Below are 19,569 nucleotides of genomic sequence, written 5' to 3' on the forward strand. Positions count from 1 at the left end.
TTTTGACGCGATTCGCTTGCTAACTTCAACTTCCGGAAGAAGATATTTGAAAAAAAAACTTTTGGAATATCTTATAAAATATCTTAAGGGATACTCCGATGTGTTTAATTTTGATGTCTATGGAATCCACTATCGATTACTAAAAAATATTTAAAAAGCTGATTTTTGAATTTTTATTTTTTCTGGTTGAAACTATGAATAGTATATCGTATATCGTGACCTGAACAAATTTTATAGCTCTCGATGAGATCTATCCAATGGTATATTCAGTTTTGTTGTGCGATGTTTTATCGCCATTTGAAAACCGAGTAAGAGTCCCTTTAATCGTAAGTCTTTTGTGGTCCAAACGATAATGATTATTTGCTGGAGTTAGTTCCCTTCAACTTGTTGAAAACTGTAGGTTAATGAATATTTGTATATGACGTCATATTTAGGCAAATGTTTTCAAGACCAGATGTTTAACCTGTATAGAGAAAACGGTTGTTTCTAGAAAGCGGCGAATATCTGTAATTTTTGGTTAGGAAAGTTATTCCGAGCGCCCAGCTCTTTGTCTGTAAACTCTGTAGGTGGTTAGCAATTTTTAGTTAGAAATGCCGCCATTCTGTTAAGGGAGATAACATATATTATTACCATATTGTTGTCTGTGTTGGTTATGAATTCACTTTAGGGATCTGCGTCATTTCCGGTTAAATCTTTTTGGAATTGCAGGAACCACTGAAATCGGATAAATAATTGGAATGTCCCAAATAGAAGTCATAGGTGTCCCCGATACACATACAAAGGCTAATTATGATATGAAAAAACGTCACTGTCACGATACTTTGTAGAACAGTTTTTAGCGGGAAATCAAAACTGTTAAGCTCTGTGTCAGAATAACGCGAAGCCTGTGGATGTAGTTGTTTTTGTTTTTTTGTCTTTAAAGCCTCAATTTCCAATGGGCTTTGAGAACCATTGGTGATGGAAAAGGTAGACGATCTCAATGCTTCGCAATAATGTACGCAGAATATATTCCGTTTTCTGCGATGATCACAAGGCATCACAACCCTTCTCACGGTATTTTGTCTCTACGCAAAAAGTCGGCAAATATTAGCATGTATCTCGGCGGACTGTTTGCGACAATAGATTCAATACAAAGCTGATTTGCATAGTTTCAATGACTATAATTTGTTCTTCCTCAAAACCAAATAGACTGCAGTTGTTTTATTTTGAATGTACATTGATGTACATTATAGCATTTTCATTTTCAGGGCAATATAAGCTTGAAATAAAATGATTGGTTACTTTCAAATAGTATCTTAACTTGCCCCAAAAAAGGTGCCTCTAACGGAAGGGACGACAAATATGTCAGATATCGTGTTCGCGCTGCAGTTTTCTCATTTTGATGAAACAAAAGTAATAACAAATGTTTATGGTTATAAATAGTTTTTATTTCAGACATTGTTTTTCTGCTATGGTTTCTCCATCAGCATCTCTTTGACCGACATTACTGGGTAAGTTGTCCAGGTCAACGTTAAAAAGAAGACATCTTTGAAAACGTCCACCCAAACTCCACGTTATGCATTCGTCCATCTGGTTGCAACTGTCTTCACATTGGGTCAGATCTAAATCTAGATATAAGGAAATGAGTGGAGCTTCATACAGATAACAAATATTGACTGGTTCTGGAGCGAAAAATGCGCCTGTACATTGGGTGTTGGTAGTACACCGTTGATCACAACCACTCTGGTCTTCTTCCAAGGTTGAACTTCCAAAGGCCTCAGGATCTAAATATTTATCATTTGTATATATGTAATTGCATTCTGAAATGTAAATGAAAGAGATAATCTTACGAGTGATTGTAATTTTTCTTTGTAATTTTTTTATGTGTACCGGGGAAGTTTATGCCTTCATTGTGCATCATTTCTAACTTCTGTCAGATGTCTGTCGTTCATGCAATCATAGATATTATGCTTAACCCCCCACTTTATTTTTTAAAAATTAGTACATTTTTGCTCCAAGATATGTGTCAGAATGCGCAAAATCAATTTAATATTTCGCCAATTTTCTTGGTAGAACCCCTTAATATATTACTTGAGAGACTCGTGATTTTGGCGCCTCCATAAAGTTGTGTATTTTGAATTCAGTCTTGACAGTTGTCCCCTAATTGAGTCAATCTGTCCACTATTTGTACCCAGGCTGGTGTTACAGATAGTGAACAGGCGGACTCAATGGGGGTCTGGTGCCTCCACTGAGTTCAAGTCACAGCATTTCAGTTTCCCTGAGATAGGTATCATAACGAATATCGTTAGTGACTCTCTCAAAGAACGGTTCATTATCACTTAGGCACAAATATTTACAAGTAGTACTTAAAGCACAATTTCAGCTAGGTCAGATAGGCACAGGCCATTTAGCCACAGTTTAATTAGGCAAATTTTAAATTAGGCGCATATTTATTTAGGTACTCTAATATCAATGTGCCAAACTAACTGGGCCTTAATTACCTGTGCCTATCTGACCTAGTGTTTAAAAGAATTGTGTCCAACCTAAAACATTTTATGCCTCAATGACTGAATAGCTTTAGAACACATAATGTCACTCTGACATAGGATTTATCAACAATCACCCCTTTTATATATTTATAGCACCGAATCAGGATTTACTATGAACATTAAAATTTTCTCGCAGTAAGCCATTACGCGATATTTACAAAAAATCACAACAGAATTCACTGATCATTCGATAACGTCATCATACGGAAACCTTGTGTAACTAGAACCATATTGAATATGCGGGATTGCTATTAAATTGTCAGCTTTGGGTGGATTTTAAGTTGAAAAATAAGGGGAAGAAGGGAATGTCACCTTCGAATAAATTAATGTCATACAAATAGTATATGTTGAATAACCTTTAACGCTTAAAGATAGCTGAAGATGTTTTTAGGCGTCGTATTAGTTTCAAAGCTTTCAAATTGCAAAATGTGCTTCGAACTCAGTCTCAGTCTCGTCTATCGGTAAAAAGCTGACAGAAGTTTAATCCAGATCTAGAAAACTTGACTTAAAATTTAATTGACAAATAACGTTTACCACATTAGAAAATAAAATTAAATACTTACGGGCATCAATAAGGATTATTGCTGTTACGAAGATTAACAATACTGAGCATAATAGGTTGTTCATGGTTATAACGTTAGCAATTTCAAGACTTACTGATACACTGTCGAATGCTAGATTTGGTCGCAGATTTATAGTAAATACAAAGCCTCCTACTGGACAGATGTTGCCTCAAATACTGCAAACAATTTTTTATACCAGCAGATATCAAACTTTTTTTTATTTCAATATTTCACAAAAATGTTCAACACGTGAAATTTAAAGAAAAAGTACTAATTGCAAATATGGCACATTAATATTTTATTTTTATTTGCAAATTCTCAAATATACAGTCAAATATTCATTCGATTTTGCAAACTGAAAATCTGTTGAAGGGATATTAGCACTTTTTCTTAGGTCTAATTTCCTTCTGCATTTGTGAAAACTGTACGCTAAAATCTTGAAAATGTGTCCCTTAACCTTACATCCTGCCTTTAGGGGTTGAGTTTTGACATTGATGTTGCTTAATATGATAGATTAACGCCTTGATACCTCTATGAGAGTTTGGAAAGGCAATATAATTCGTCATTCTTTGTTTGGAAAGAAAGATAATTGGACAAACAAGTGTTTTCTTTGTCCTGTTAAGGTAAGGTAAGGAGTCGAATGTAAAAGCATTAAAGCAAGCGTCCCATTTACTTTTCACATCTTCTTAAATATATCTGGTGGCTCAGAAAAACGATAACACTTTTCATTTCAGGATTCTTCATATATATTTTGACCTATTACCTTAGAAATAATAATATCTTTTATCTCTTTAATTGTACCAATGCATAATGTGACTATCAATAATAATGATAATAACAATAGCTGCTAAAATGTGACGTAAGAGTACGTTAAGCCAGTGACATTTCATCACAAAACGTATTAAACGTCTCTTATTTGAGAAATTTATGATGTAACGAAATCATATTGTAACATAATGGAAGGTTTTCATCATGTAACGTGGGAAGAATGTAACGTATTCTTCAACATTTTTAATGTAACACATTGATGGTGCAAATTATTCAAACATTCAAAATGTAATGCATTCATAATGCAACTTATTCAAAATGTAAAGCATCCATAATGCAACTTGTTCAAAATGTAAAGCATTCATAATGCAATTTGTTCAAAATGTAAATCATTCATAATGCAACTTGTTCAAAATGTAAAGCATTCATAATGTAACTTGTTCGAAATGTAAAGCATCCATAATGCAACCTGTTCAAAATGTAAAGTATCCATTATGCAACTTGTTCAAATGTAAAGCATTCATAATGCAACTTGTTCAAAATGTAAAGTACTCATAATGCAACTTGTTCAAAATGTAAAGTACTCATAATGTAACTTGTTCAAAATGTAAAGCATTCATAATGCAACTTGTTCAAAATGTAACGCATTCGCATAGTAAAGCATCCATAATGCAGTTAAGTAGTTATAATGTAAAGCTTTCATAATGCTACAAGATCATAATGTAAAGCATTCATAATGTAAAGCATACATAATTTATAGTGTAACGCAGTGCTTTTTAACATCGGAGGAATTGGAAGACCATAGGGAGGAATTATTGCGTGAGGGGGGGGGGATCTACTGCTGTAATTTGGAAAGTCTACTAGGCATGTATTTTCGAATAAAACGAAAATAATTTCCTTGAGATTTTTTCCCCAGCTCTCAGCTCATCTATCAGGCTATTTTATTGGATCATAATAGTAATAAAAGTTTGATCGGTTTGGATCGTTAGTATTTGGTTTAAATTACATCATAAAGGTTATGAGTGGTAGGGCATCTTGACAATGTCAAGATATTTAAATTTTGAACTCATCGTACGAATGATGCACTATATGAAAATAGTAAAATGCCATATATTTACGCCTGGATGACTCTCAATAATTCTGTTTGTTTACTGTATACCTAATAGATGGTGTGGAAAACAAAAACATCGTTAGTCACATATTTAGCTATGTTTTATTTAAACAATATCATTTAAATTTAATGACTGTATATATTATACATGTTGAACACAATATAACGTTAGTCACATATTTTCACTAAACTTTGTATTGAAACATAGAAAATATGTGACGATATACAATATAATATATAATTTATAGATTCGTGGGGTTACAATTTCAATTCAGTTTCAATTATTGTTTTAGTTTGTTAACTCAGGTCCCAATTTGTTTACCAACAACTTGGCTCTTTAGGTTACAAACTATGGAGAAAAGCAACCTTGAGAATCAAACACATATTGTGTCTGGAAGGTAGGGGTAGTATCTGGGAAAGACCCCCTCCCCCTCCCCCTAATTTTAATGAGAAATGTGAATGTTTATAAAATGTATAATGTTTTTGTTTGTTTGTTAAGACTAATGTCGAAATATATCCCGAAAGGTCAAAATATACTGATAAAAATGTGACGTAATAAATATAGGCACAATAATCTATAATAATATATTTTAAGAAAATTTCTCATTTGATTAAAATCGTGAGATTTGTATACATATCAAAGTCAGGGTGGCTAGATAGATGACAAGTTCGCATCCAAGTGGTTGGTTTGTAGGTATTTGACAAGTTAACATCCGCTTCCAAGTGGTTGATGAGTTGGTTGGTACATGACAAGTCAACATTCGCTTCCACGTGATTCGTTTGCAAACTACCCCTCCCAACATACACAACCCTAAATATTCTTCATATACTAACAAAATATATAAATATTATATTTATTGATACAAGCATGAGTGACCTTGCTGCTTGCTGCTGACAAAAACTTAACTCTACCCATAAACACAAACAGTCATACATAAATATTTACAATATAATACAATAATTAGCCTCTTCTCAATATATACATTACAAAAAGATTAGATCATCAAGTCTTTCTTGCAAAGAAAATCTCCAGAGTGATACTTGGGCGCACGTATCAACTTCTAATCTCTATGAAAACCTTTACTTTCAGAACAACGACTAATTATCAGAAAATTTTTTAATACATAAAAATGTCTAAAAATATACTTAATTTTACAAAGAAAGTATTCAATTTTACACACAACGTGAACAAAAATTTTAAATACAAATTTATTACGTGTTCTCTGCTGCTTGGTCACCTCGCTGAATCAACTTCTAATCTCTATGAAAACCTTCACTTTCAGAACAACGACTAATTCGTTCACTCAAACGACAAATAATTATATGTTTCTCCAAAACACTCAAGAATTGTGCCTTCCTGAATGTTTATGAGCAATTGTGGACGGACAAACATGCAAGGCGACAATGACGTCACATCTGGGAGTTACCGTCCCTTTAAACTTTACGGAAACACAATGTAACAATTTTGTTAAATTTTTTATACAATGTTATACATCAAAATGAATTGGTTGTGGGTTATGAGCGTTATATCACAGACAATCAACTCAGAAAAATAAAAGACGCGGGTTAAAAAATAAAAGTGCACTGCTCCCAAATCCCACGGCCGCTGCTCACTGACTGATTTCTTTACGCAGATAGGAAGAAAGTGAGTGGATCATCGACAAGGATGATCGCTTTGTTACTTTGTAGATGGAGAATTCGAGTCATTATGAAGACTTAAGATTTCGTTTCGTGTTAAACCACATTTTGATGTATAACATTGTATAACAAAGTTAACAAAATTGTTATATTGTGTTTCCGTTAAGTTTAAAGGGACACTCTAATTCATTAAGTTTGTAAAAGGTCAACATACTTAAATTTCGTCTTAAACGACATTATACTGGTAGCAAAGATTACGAACGCAGTCCTATTCCCCTAAATAACTTCAAAACCAACTTACATTTCTGATAAAAAGAAGAATCAGGAAAATAATAATTGACATGAGGGTATTTAAAAACATCAAGAAGGGGTCACTTTAATGTTTCATTATTTCGAAAATGCACATTTTTTAAAAATGATTGATGATTTTTCGGCCTGATTAACATGCTTAGAATTCATTGCAATATAGTTTGAGGTCGTTTCCTGGTCGTTTTTCTGCTCGGTTCCAAGTCCTTTTCACGTTTTCATTGGTCGTTTCATGTTTTAGTAAGTACGCGTTAGTACTCTTATAGACAAGGTATCTCTATTGTAGCGGAGGTTAGGGCTGGACATATAATGTTCCGACGGCCTGCTTAGTCCTCCTAGGGAATAAAACTTTGAGTAAGAGATATCTTTATATATTGTACTACAGATTGTGACACATTTTGATTTTGGATGTATTATATTCACTCCATTGCGTTATGAATGGCAACCTATTCTAACTAAAAGAGCCAATAACGTACCATCTTTAAACAAACCCCCAGATCTAAGGATCGCTATGTATGGGGCTCCATTTGAAATGGAGAATAAACGTATACTCCACTTTATGGCACAGTACTGTGTGTCAATGAATATCAAAAGGGCAATGTGGCGCGAATTCCCTCATATGGATAAGGGGGTTCGCTTCAAATTCTCCCCTAAACTGATAAAACCGATACCATCAACGGTGATTGTACAAGGGTCAGTCTGAAAACTAGAGGAAATGCTATGTGTGTCAGGAAGATGTCATCTGGCAAGAGATTGCAAGAAGACTGCTCAGCAAGTGCCAACCTCCAACAGGATTCTGACTCCGAATCAGAAGATGAGGGTTCATTCATTGAGCCACTAAATGCCAAAATTAGCGGGTTCCCAATTCTAAAACTTTGGTATGTTTGGTCAAAAAGAAAGACAAACTGATCATTTCAACTTGGACAACCATTCATCAGACGATCTTATCCTTACCCCTATTGAGCGCAGAGTAATTGACCTCCCAGAAGACGAAACTACAAACCGTCAAACTAGGGAAGCCCATGGGATTGAGACTTTTAGACACTTAAAAGATCGATAGGACTGAATATTCATCATAATGCAGGCATCGGTTTTTAATGGCTCTAGAACCGTAAGTTAACATCGCTTGACAATACTGAATACTTTGACAGATCTCGTCAGGGGTAACAACGTTTGTTCAGGTCTCAAGGTCACCGAAACCGAAAATTATAAAAAAGCATAACCAAAATTCCGCTGCCATACTCTTTTTGCACTCGATTGCAGATTTTTAAGACACCAAAATCACTCACACACATCGGTAGGGGGGCCCAAGTTTTCACATAAATTGGTCATATCAAATGGCGTCATTTATATTTTCATTTCAAAAACGTTTTACTGTCCGATATGGTAAAAAATTACCCTGGGGATAGATGACTTAGTAACATTGGGAATTATTTCTATGAAATTTTGTAATTTGTGTCGAATATTTGGAAACTGTCCAAATTCCGGTCTACGTTAGGCCTATTAGAATTACGACTGGAAATGAAATTATTTCCGAATTTCTGGGCACTATAAAAATTATTTCACCGAAATTCTATATATCGATCCAATCCGCTAAATTGTCATTTTATTTCTATCAATTTTGTTCCATCACATCTCGAAGAAATAGTATTCAAAGGTCTAGTATTCCTCCAAAGTTTACAAAACTCGAGATGCCATCTTGCATTCAAGCTCAATGTTTGTGATACTTGATTAACATGACGTTAAAGACGTCAATGCTGGTAGACCCAGATGTTCCCAATCAGTGATCTCTTGTTTTCATTCGTTTTATAGTTATAACAAAAAACACAAGGGGTATATTATGGTATAACTCACTTCTTTAATAACAAAGCACAGCGTTTCAACACAATTTACACGTGTCGTCATCAGATGAAATGAAGTAGTGGAGGTAAACATGAGGGTATATAACAAGAAAGAAGCTATGTACAGAAGAAAAACGGTAATGAAGACAATGCGATCAGTACAGACAATAAAGTGGGCAAGGACAAAGAGGCAGAAGCCAATACTATTACAACAGAGGGATAAAGAAAAGAAAGATGAAAAAATTAACAAGGTAATTAAAAATGGGATTAGTGTAATGTAAAGTCCGGTGTCTCTATTCAATTCAGGGAAACGGCGGTGGATTTCAAGGGTATCACGGATTCTTCTTTGCTTGTTTTCGGGTAGGGTCTTAGCAAGGATGGATTTATCTTCCCAGATGATGTGGTGGGATGGGCACTTGATGAGGTGTTCAGACAGGGCTGAGATGGCATCTTGTTTCTTGGTGGATGTAAGGTGCTCTTTGGTGTGGACTTTTTTTTGTTATATCTTTTCTACACTTGTCGTTCAAATCTTCTCGTTTTCAATCACACAGATTTTTTAAACAGTAGGATTCAAATTTTGGTAGGGATTTCTAGTTTTGAAATTTGCATGAGAGGATCCATGGCACAATAATGACTATTAATAGGCCCAATATCATGATGAATATCATTTTCGATGTTGGTGGTGTGTTTTTCTTCTGAATCAGGGTTTAAATGCATTATATTTCTCCATCTATCTTCTTCGACGTCTCTCCAAGAATGTTCATTAACAATTTCATAGCGAATTAAGAGTGCTAACCTAAGAAATCGAAATTCTTACCGCTTCAATATACACATCACTGACAAAGGTTCTCACTTGTGACGTCGGGTGTCTAATTTTAGAATAACCGGATGTTGGCCTGCTGGCTAATGAGATTATACCAGGCAGGTGGAAAAGGACTTTTAAAATGATGATGTCTCAGAAACAGCTTCAAGGATTTTCATGAATTTGTCTTTAACATTGTCAAATGCATCCTAGTTATAAAAAAAAAATATTATCTTTATTGAGTCTTTGAATTACAATCTTCTTCGTAGCGAATTAAAGCTCATTAGTATTTAACAATCCTTCTCGTCCATTTGGCGGGTTATATTTTATCTAATTCCTGATCGTTTATTCCATTTTCTTTATGAAGTAATCCATCCTAGACCTGTACAATTGTTTTAGGGTAGTCAGTCCAGTGAGTTGCTGGTTAGTTTTCATCTCTATAGACTATAGTCTCACCTGGACCTTGGATACCAAACAGGATGGTTTATTTCAATCTTTTGGAAATAGTGTTTCTCTGTTTGTACTTATTAATTTCTACCAAGTTATTCATCTTTGGTATGTGTGGTGGGGTTATTATCTTGCGTAATAGTAGTATTTTGGTGACTATATTTTGATTGCAACAAGAGTGATTTGAGTAACATGTTTTAGCTTAACATAGCATCAGGCAGTCTTATTGGATACCCTATTACTTTAAACCTTTCATTAACATTTATTAATATTATTAGTTTTAAGAAGATAATTTTCATTAAACATGAGATGAGTTATTAAGTCATTAGTCAAGTCATTTTATTAGTCCAACATCCCATCTTTATTTTCGTTTATATATCTATACTTTGTATTTATTATTATGACAAAACATATTCCGTTATCTATGTTATGTTTTAATTGTTCAGTACTATATTTGGTCTTATAATTATATTGCCTCATCATGCCTATTTCCCGATAAACAAAAAACCATCTCACTAGCATGTCAAGCCAATAAAAAAAAGAACTTCCTGCCTCATTCATTTAAAAAAAAAAAATTGGCCCGAGAAAATAATGTTTGCTTTTATTGGCTTGCCTATTATATCCCCGGGTTCTTTTTGATTTTTTTTTATAAGAACTCTCCGCTAGTAAATGTCGTTCATATCTTATGACTTTAATAAGTTTTGAGACAATTATGGGACTTTTTACCTTTCATATTTTAACTAAATTAAAGTTATGGGCCATAATTTAGAATAGGTGGTTAAGAAAACTGACATTGATGGGATAAAATTGACACACGTTGTCGCAAAGACAGCCAAAGTGTAGTTACGAGAGCCAACTGAAAATAATCTCATTAAAATTCAACGAAACAGTTTCTCTAAATGTAGTTTCATCAACCAAAATAATCGATATTATTTCTTGTCCTAAAAGTGGGAAACAGCACCAAGCATTTAAGAACTCAATGATAAGAAATCTTAAACTGAAGGGGCCTCATTTCTCATTCATATCGAATAGTAAATAATTTATAAACCCCCTACATCATACTAATGATTTAATTTATTGATATGAAAAAAAAACATCCTTTTCTCAGCACGTGAGCCTATCCCACCTTCCCGTTCTTACTTAATTGCATGGCCGTCATTATTACAACGTGTATTACGAAATCGTTAAGTGATTTTATTGGCTCTACAACGAAAAGCAACTGAACAAATTATCGGAATTTTTATTTATTTCACTTGAATATAAACTTGAATTTTCCACATCAAAGTCATCTCGAGGAGTTAAATCCGGGTTCATCCTTAAAGGTCGACCTACATTCATACTATATAAGATATAATTAACCACTATCCTCTCAGGCGTTACAGTTGTAGTTCAACATTAACAAAGAAGGTAACACTTTATTTAGTATTTATTATATTAATAAAATTTGTATCGAAAGTCAAATGTTATAATAATGTGTGATAGTAATTCTTCAGGTCAAGATCTTACTATATTATTCAGGACTAATCATGGTTAACCACAATATTTGTTGTGTGTAGGCGTTTTTAGATATTATTAAATAGAGACATCGTATGTGAAATGATTTCGACGAAACATGACATGGATGTCTTTTTTTAACAATGTATATATTGGTTGTATATATTTTCTTTAAGACAACAAAATATAAAACACATTAAAGTAGGTCTCATTTTGAAATTTAAGAAAATAATGTATTGAATACTAAAAAAAATCTTATTAGAATTGTTAAAATCGTCCATAAAAAAAGTTGACTTAAAGAATATATCCATTTTTTTTAAATGAGAATCAAATATAGAATGCATAGTATAAGTCTAGGTACTTCAATAAACATATATGTTTAACATTGTTATTTAACAAGAAAATATATCTTTCTTTTCATTTGTTAAGTATGCATCGCACAAGAGGTAGAGATTTCACTTCGGGTAAACTTGTACCAAAATATAGAATAGGGAAAACCCACAGTAGAAATAAATGACAACCATTGAAATTTGTAAATATTGAATACTGAAAAAATTCGTGGTATAATTGTTAAAATCGTCCATAACATTTAAAAAAAATTGACTTAAAAAACTTAACCGTTTTTTTAAAAATGAGAATTGGATATAAAATGCATAGTTAAAACCTAGGTACTTAAATAAACATAAATGAATAACATTATTATTTAACAAGAAAATATATCTTTCTTTTCATTTGTTAAGTATACAACGCACGAGAGGTAGACATTTCGGGGTAAACGTGTACCGAAATATAGGATAGGGAAAACCCACAGTAGTAATAAATGACAGCCATTGAAATTTGCACGGCTGTGAAATTTGAAAAGAGGAGAAATTTATATTTTAAAAAAGAGGGGATTTTGAGAACGGGAATCAATATCAGAAAAGTATTGACTGAGCTTGGTCAGGGTCCAATTTAGATTAAAATATTGATTATTAACACCAAATTCTAATTTTCGCTCATCAAGTTGAATTTTGAACTTTAAAATACACAATTTTCTTTTTGATACAGATCGTCATATTTTGCTTTTGGTTAATCAAAGGAAATATTGAATCACAAAAGGGGTCATTTTGAATCGCAAACTGCGTTGAGATACCACTTAAATTGATCCCTTTTGTTAGCTTTGTTACTCTTTACGCCCAAATTCTGCCCAGACTGACTGGGGATTCTCAATTTGATTCCATTCACTTTTGTGTAGTAATTGTCATGTTATTGCACAACAGGAACTGTATTATGTAATATTCCCTGGCGGTAACACAGACCACAGCTAGTGTTCTAATGAATAAACAGCATACGAAATATTCAAGTTCGAAAGTATTCAATTTTGCTCATGATGAGCGATTATCGCTGTGTCTGTTATGTGTTTAAACTTTGAAAAATGATAACATAAAACCTGTGAAACTTAATTTGAAGGCTAAATATAAAGAGCATGCCACAAAACCAGTCAAATATTTCATAGATTTGAAACTGAAACTAAAACGGGAAAGAGAAAAATCAAAGTAAATCGAGTAATTTTTCTGTATACAAGAGTCAAAATTTGAAACGTGGGTTGGAGGCTATTTCAGTCGGTGAAGCCGGTATTATCAGTATTCGCTGGCATTGTACTACAGAAGGGTGATTAAGGGGCGGGAGTTGATTCAGTCCCTCTCATTAACATGACCATGGACATAAGTTAAGAAGTTAAGTATTACTACTCGTTTGCAACTGCATGGATCGGTTTGTCAAGTGATGTGAGATTAATGAGGCTCTATCACCTCGGCCATTTTTTCGGTAGATATAACAATTACACCCTTTAGGTTGATAAATCATGTTATCTAGGTATAATGTTTGATGTTGCAACTATTTACTACCTCAGAACTTTGGTTGTTGATAATGCTTCATTTGATTATGATAATCTTCGTCTTTTTTTCAGTAAATCAGTAAACGTCAAGCCGTACTAGGAACAGGGAAAATGTCAAGTGGCTTCCCTTGCAATCCTAAGAGAATCATGTCTTTACCAACTGGTACTATTATAAAGTATATTGCTTCACACGGTTTGTTCTCAGAAGAAAAGAAATTCTTTTTAGAAAAATATGAGGAATATATTAATTTCATGAAAGATCATGATGATGAATTACACAAGGAAGACTGTGTTGATGGTCCAGTTACGAGTTTGTGTGAAAGTGTTTCAGAAATGTCACCATTGCTTATTGGATTAGTCATACGTGTTTTTAACTACATGGAGAAAATGGTAAGGAGTTAACATATTATGCTTAATTAATCTTACTGAACAATCAAGGCTAACTTATTATTAGTGGCAACATAATCAAAAATATGATGCTTAGTAATACAACTTGTTTTACAAACTTGCGCTATATTTGTACACACACCGAACTTTTGGTTAAGCAATTATGCAATATAACCAATTTGAATCCATAACAAAAGTATTACACGGATATTTTACTCATCTGAGTACTATACAAATTAACTGTATAACACTCCTCAATCCACCTTCTTCAGAAACACTTCAGTATTGATAATCACATTTTTTCGTCTTTCCTTTACTTATTTTAAGTTTAGAATGATAAAAATGAATGATGATCATTCTAAACTTAAAAAAGTAAAGGAAAGACGATAAATGTTATAAACAACTGAAGTGTTTCTGAAGAAGGAGGTTTGCCAAAAGTATAAAAACGGGACAATTATATATTTTTAAAATTATCTGTTTGACTATAAATTACCAGCCTCTGATGTTTGAATTACAATATACAAGAAACACGTCGTCAATCTAGACATAGTACTGATTAATAATGGCGTATTATGTTGCACAGTACAAGCAGAACTTTCATTCTGATTTTAGACATTTCAGCTCGTAATACAGCCCTTATACATTACAGCAACCTCATAGGACAGCTGTTTAAAAAAATTACAGCCTTAAACATGAAATCGAAGTCGCGCGATGGACGGGATATCCTCAATTATTTCTAGTTCAATTTCGTGAATATCTTCATAACCAAACGGAAGATGACACAACCCGGAATGTGTCAATTGACCAAAATAGATAACCATATACATTTCTACTTGTAAAGAAATTCCTTCCATCCTAGAAAGTCAATATCTTCTGAGAAAGCGACATAATTCATTACTCTTGTTAAGGCTGACATGTAGATTTATCAACCGCACATTGATGATTAACCAGCGTGTGACCAACGTATGAAAAAAAAAAAGACGACACAAAAAGTTGCATTTCCTTTAGTACGGATCCGGTGCGGCTCCGGTCCAGGTGCGGACACGGCACTCGACAGGTTGTGTTTCCTTATATACGATTATTGACCGGAAGGGGGTCTCTTTTCGACCGGTATTGTCAAGGTTCTTACAAGAAGAAAAAAACAACGAACTTTGGAATTCCCCTACCAATTTTTAGCTTTTTGCCGTGCGGGCTGCCCAAACTGTGTTTTCATAGCTGCGTTTCAGGACACGGTTCTGCTTACGGTTCCGTACCAATCGCCACATGATCCGGTTCGAAAAACCGTACCGGATGCCGCATACGGAACCGTATCTGCACCCGTATATAAGGAAACACTATTACTTTTTTTTAATGAAAGTGATTTTTGCCGTATCCGCATCCGGACCGGATCCGTACTAAAGGAAACGCAGCTTAAGCTGTCATATGTCGAATACATTATGGCTAAGTTTTGTATAGGCTGAAGCACGCTGTTATACGTCGGAGAGAGTCAACACATTTATACTTGCACTAAATTTTCGTCGCATGTTATCATACACGGGTCATTCTAAAAACTTATTTCTAACCATTGCAAAACGTGTTATGATCTTTTCTTAAACTTCCTTCAATGTAATGTGACGTATGTCGACGTATTTTGGACATAGAACTAACTCAATGTGTTTCATTTAACAACCGCTTTTCCTTTTTCTAGCCAAGCCTCTCCTTATAAGCTACGTTTTATGTATTCGACCTCTTTTCTTGTATTTCATACAAATGTTATTATCACATAAAAATTCGTTAATAGCGTTACATGTTTTTTATTCATATATATTTACTTATATTTTATGTAGGAAAATGAGAGAATTCAGAGTAAAATGATTAGAGAACATTTAGAAAAAAAGAGTTCTGACATTTTTGACTCAAACATTTTCCCGAAATTTGAGCTTGATATAGAATCGGTAAGAAAGTAACAATTTTTGATGAATTTTATCTGCAAATAAAGTAGTACTACTTGAACCATGGCAGAGAGAGTGGAAGGGGGGCTCTCTCGGAAATATTAAGAATTGCGCAAACGCTATTTCCAGCAATCTGAAATAAGATATTTTCTTGTGAAATATTGTGGATTTTTTGGTGATAAATTTCCACAAAAAATCATTCAAGGCCTTCTTGATCCATGCCATTTTCGACGAGGGTGGGTCCGAGAATTTGTCCGTATTAGAAGTCTATGAACGACTGAGGAAAAACGTTTTCTGGTGAAATGACGTGCTGTAAATATTTCTTTTTTCTAAGTATAAACATGTTAATTTAGGTGTGCTTTTAAGGCTTTCGTAGAATGAAAAAGTTTCATATTGAAAGATAAACTTGATTCGTGACTCCTTTGTGAGTTATCAAACAGAAATTAGCATAGAAATAACAGGCAAGGCCGTAACTAGGGTATTTTTTCCATGAGGCAAATATTCTCTTTTTCTTAAAGTTTGTCATGTAGCCTTATTCACAGCACTTACGTCATTTGCCGTGATGTAGATACAGCTCCTGTCAGATAGTTCGATTCTCTGACGTTGCATTAACAGTTTCCATTCTCATTGTGATAACATCTAGGTTAACTATTTTTTACTTTTTTTTAGAACATAACAGTAAGACGAGTGGGCAGAGAGTTGAGAGTTATCAAGTGTTTTTTTGAAAGTGTTAAAGATGTTGAAACTTCTACTGATAGTGACGATGAATTTCAGAATTTTTTGATAGAAATAGTTGATATATTGGAAAGTATGGAAGTACATCACTCTATTATATGCCATTTTCTTGAATTAGAAATGGACAATTCTGAGGTATCAATTGAATATAATTTAATTGATAATGAAGTTCGCTCTGAACGGTTCCAGCGCCATTACCAATTAGCGTGCGTGGCTTTAAAATATTTAACAAGCTTATACAAAGAATTGGAAAATGTGTATAAAATCCCTGTATGCGATTCAAATTGGTTTTAAACAAAAAAACTCAAATAACTTGAAATAGCGCCAGTATTTATTCATAATTTATTAGATAAAGGGGGCTTAAACACAGACAGCGTCGTTCTTTTTTCTTTGCCTTCAAGCGATATACTTCCGATATATCGGTGTATGCAGTGGACGTATTTTTTTGTATTTGTCAGACTGCGTAATAAAATATTTTAAATGACGACCGTCAAATTATATCAATACGGACAGAAAGGTAAACTTACCAATTTAATCTGTTGTTACGCTAAAAAAAATTGACCGCTGTTTGTATCTTTCCATAAACTGTCATGATAACAATCACTACGAAAGGCGGGTCAGGACTTCCGACTTCCAAGTTTTTTTTTTTCACTTCCGACTTCCAAGGTTTTTTTCACTTTATGTCGATGAGATCTTGGACAAGTTCCATATTCGCGATTTTTCGATGAACGGTTTTTGAGTCATTGCCCTTGACTTAGCCAAAACGCGTCAAAATTGGCTTGTGAGCGCGATAAAGTTTTCATCTGATTCGAATGAAATTTGGTGTGATCATTTATATTGATGAGATCTTGGACAAGTTCGATATTCACAATTTTTCGATGAACGGCTTTTGAGTTATTGCCCTTGACTTAGCCTAAACGAATCGAAATTGGCTTGTGAACGCAATAGAGAATACAGTTTTCATCTGATTCGAATGAAATTTGGTGTGATCATTTATATATTGATGCGATTTTGGACAAGTTCGATATTCATGTTTCGTTGGACGGTTTTTATACGCCAACATATAATGTGGTCGTATATTGTCGTAACCTCTGTCAGTACGTCGGTCTACAATTGGCTTGTTATCTGATTTTAATGAAATGATCATTTATATTAATGAATTCTTGGACAAGTTCAAATTTGATGATCTTTCGATGAACGGAATTTGAGTTATTTCCCTTGACTTAGTAAAAACGCATCAAAATTCGTTGGATTGTTAATGCGATAGTTTATGTCAGAATTTTATTGAATATTGTGTGTTTGATTAAATCAACTATATCTTGCACAAATGAGATTTTTAGTATGATTTGACACAGATTGGTGACCGCCCTTGATATACTGAAAATGTATCAGGAAAGTGGGCGTACCACTTGTTGTGTCAAGTAACCCTGTTTCAGTAATTTCACGGTTAATATTCGACTTCTTGCCAGAAAGCCATTATAAAGAGAACATGCTCTATCATAGCGGACCAGTTGTGAAACTCTGTTATCCTCTGTTGAATCATACCTTAATTTGAACGTGCCTAAGGACTCTTAGATATAAATTAAACCAAATTTTATTGAGATCAGATGACAACTGTAATTTCTATCGCGTTAACAAGCCAAAATGGATATGATCACAAAAGCGTAGGCTTAATTACCAGCTCGCTGGAGGAAAAAATTTGGAAGTCCGAAGTAAAAAACTTGGAAATCGGAAGTCGGAAGTTGAAAAAACTTGGAAGTCGGAAGTAGGAAGTGAAAAAAAAAAACTTGGAAGTCGGAAGTTGGAAGTCCTGACTCGGCTTTCGTACAATCACAATAGATGGGAGATAACGAATATGCGTTTGTTTCTTGAAGAAACTGTGACTTTGATACATCACACCTTTTATGTATTTAAAAGATTGGAAATGCTTAAGTTGATTACCGATGTTTACTGCTGTTCACTGCAATTTGGTGACAGGCGAGTGTCCCGATAGTTTTTTGTTCTCAGATTTTAACAGTTTTTACACGTCTACATGAAGATCATGGTCAATCTGTTGAACCAGGTTTATTCACTGAATCCAGACCAGTTAAGAGTCACAGAATTACCATCAAAGTATGACGATTTTATTGTTAGTTAATTTGTGAATTTCTAGTCATGTCTACATTTTTATTAAAATGTTTGTGTAGAGTTATTGGTGAGATTACAATGTATGTATGTTTAGTTTTCCAATACATATGTTTTTAAGTAAAAGAAAATACATGTATATTTTGCATTAATTGTTCAATGTTCAAAAAGATAGTTTTGAATTGTATTGACGTAATTAAAGTAAGATAACTCAGTTGTGCCTGAGTCCATGTAATAAGCCGAACAGAGTTAACTCCCTCTATGTATGCCTTACTTTCGGTGAATAAAACGTGTAGAACTTTGAATGGTGTTATGATTGATCAAATCTGGTTAAATCTAATGGCACAGAAGTGGAATACACTACAATAATTATCAACGTTTTAAAGTACCAAAGAGTGAAGACATTATGGAAGTTGCCCAGACATCAGTTCCTAAAATATGCTGAGGCGGAATAAATGGGGGAGGGGGGGGGGGGGGGTAAAATCATTCAAACTGTGGCGATATGGCGAAATAACCAAAGGAAATCCCAAAATACGAAATGATTTGGATTATATGGATAACAAAGATTTAAAAGAGTGGAAGTCATATACAGGACCAGACTGAACCTATATCAAATGAAGAGGATGAAATATTGTGGTCAAAGGGAATTCTTGGGACAAATAATTCTCGTGTACTTATCTACCTAAATGGATTACATTTCTGGTTACGAGAGCACAAAAATTACGGTAAATGAACATTCAGCTTTCTTTGATTTCATGTCCCGTTGTTTTATTTTTTTATGAGAGGTATTCCAATCTGCAAACAACAAATAAACAAACTAGAGCCACACGTGGCACAGGGTGGGACTTTGCAAATGTAGCTAAATGCAAAAGACCCTGAAAAAATCAACCTTCCACGATAATTAGATCAAGCGCAAGAACAGTCTAGAGTTGAGAAATTTTCATTTTTTAGAAGATTTTAATACCGGAAGGGGACTTCAGACCTCACAAATGAAAGTATCAGCAGATAGCCAAGGTCA

At 33.9% G+C, this 19,569-nt stretch overlaps 2 protein-coding genes across 2 annotated transcripts; one reads left to right on the plus strand and one right to left on the minus strand.

Moving 5' to 3' along the window:
- Positions 1 to 1,405: 1,405 nt before the first annotated feature.
- Positions 1,406 to 3,187, minus strand: LOTGIDRAFT_229462 (hypothetical protein). Its single transcript, XM_009065614.1, has 2 exons — positions 3,092 to 3,187; positions 1,406 to 1,799 (listed from the first exon to the last, which is right to left on the minus strand). The coding sequence occupies exons 1-2, from the start codon at positions 3,153 to 3,155 to the stop codon at positions 1,426 to 1,428; spliced, it is 438 nt and encodes a 145-aa protein (XP_009063862.1). The 5' UTR covers positions 3,156 to 3,187; the 3' UTR covers positions 1,406 to 1,425.
- Positions 3,188 to 11,387: 8,200 nt separating this feature from the next.
- On the plus strand, positions 11,388 to 16,918 carry LOTGIDRAFT_229463 (hypothetical protein). The gene is made up of 4 exons (XM_009065615.1): positions 11,388 to 11,411; positions 13,447 to 13,764; positions 15,588 to 15,695; positions 16,362 to 16,918. The coding sequence occupies exons 2-4, from the start codon at positions 13,486 to 13,488 to the stop codon at positions 16,719 to 16,721; spliced, it is 747 nt and encodes a 248-aa protein (XP_009063863.1). The 5' UTR covers positions 11,388 to 11,411; positions 13,447 to 13,485; the 3' UTR covers positions 16,722 to 16,918.
- Positions 16,919 to 19,569: the final 2,651 nt, after the last annotated feature.

Source organism: Lottia gigantea (genome assembly GCF_000327385.1).
Source record: "Lottia gigantea unplaced genomic scaffold LOTGIsca_7, whole genome shotgun sequence".
NCBI classification, from domain to species: Eukaryota; Metazoa; Mollusca; class Gastropoda; family Lottiidae; genus Lottia; species Lottia gigantea.

Excerpts from the sequence above, each read along its gene's own strand:
- LOTGIDRAFT_229463 (XM_009065615.1), top strand. The coding sequence starts at position 13,486 with ATGTCAAGTGGCTTCCCTTGCAATCCTAAGAGAATCATGTCTTTACCA. Across the intron at positions 13,765-15,587 it reads TTAACTACATGGAGAAAATG|GAAAATGAGAGAATTCAGAG; the intron begins GTAAGGAGTTAA and ends TATTTTATGTAG. Across the intron at positions 15,696-16,361 it reads TTGAGCTTGATATAGAATCG|AACATAACAGTAAGACGAGT; the intron begins GTAAGAAAGTAA and ends ACTTTTTTTTAG.
- LOTGIDRAFT_229462 (XM_009065614.1), bottom strand. The coding sequence starts at position 3,155 with ATGAACAACCTATTATGCTCAGTATTGTTAATCTTCGTAACAGCAATA. Across the intron at positions 1,800-3,091 it reads AATAATCCTTATTGATGCCC|AATGCAATTACATATATACA; the intron begins GTAAGTATTTAA and ends TTTACATTTCAG.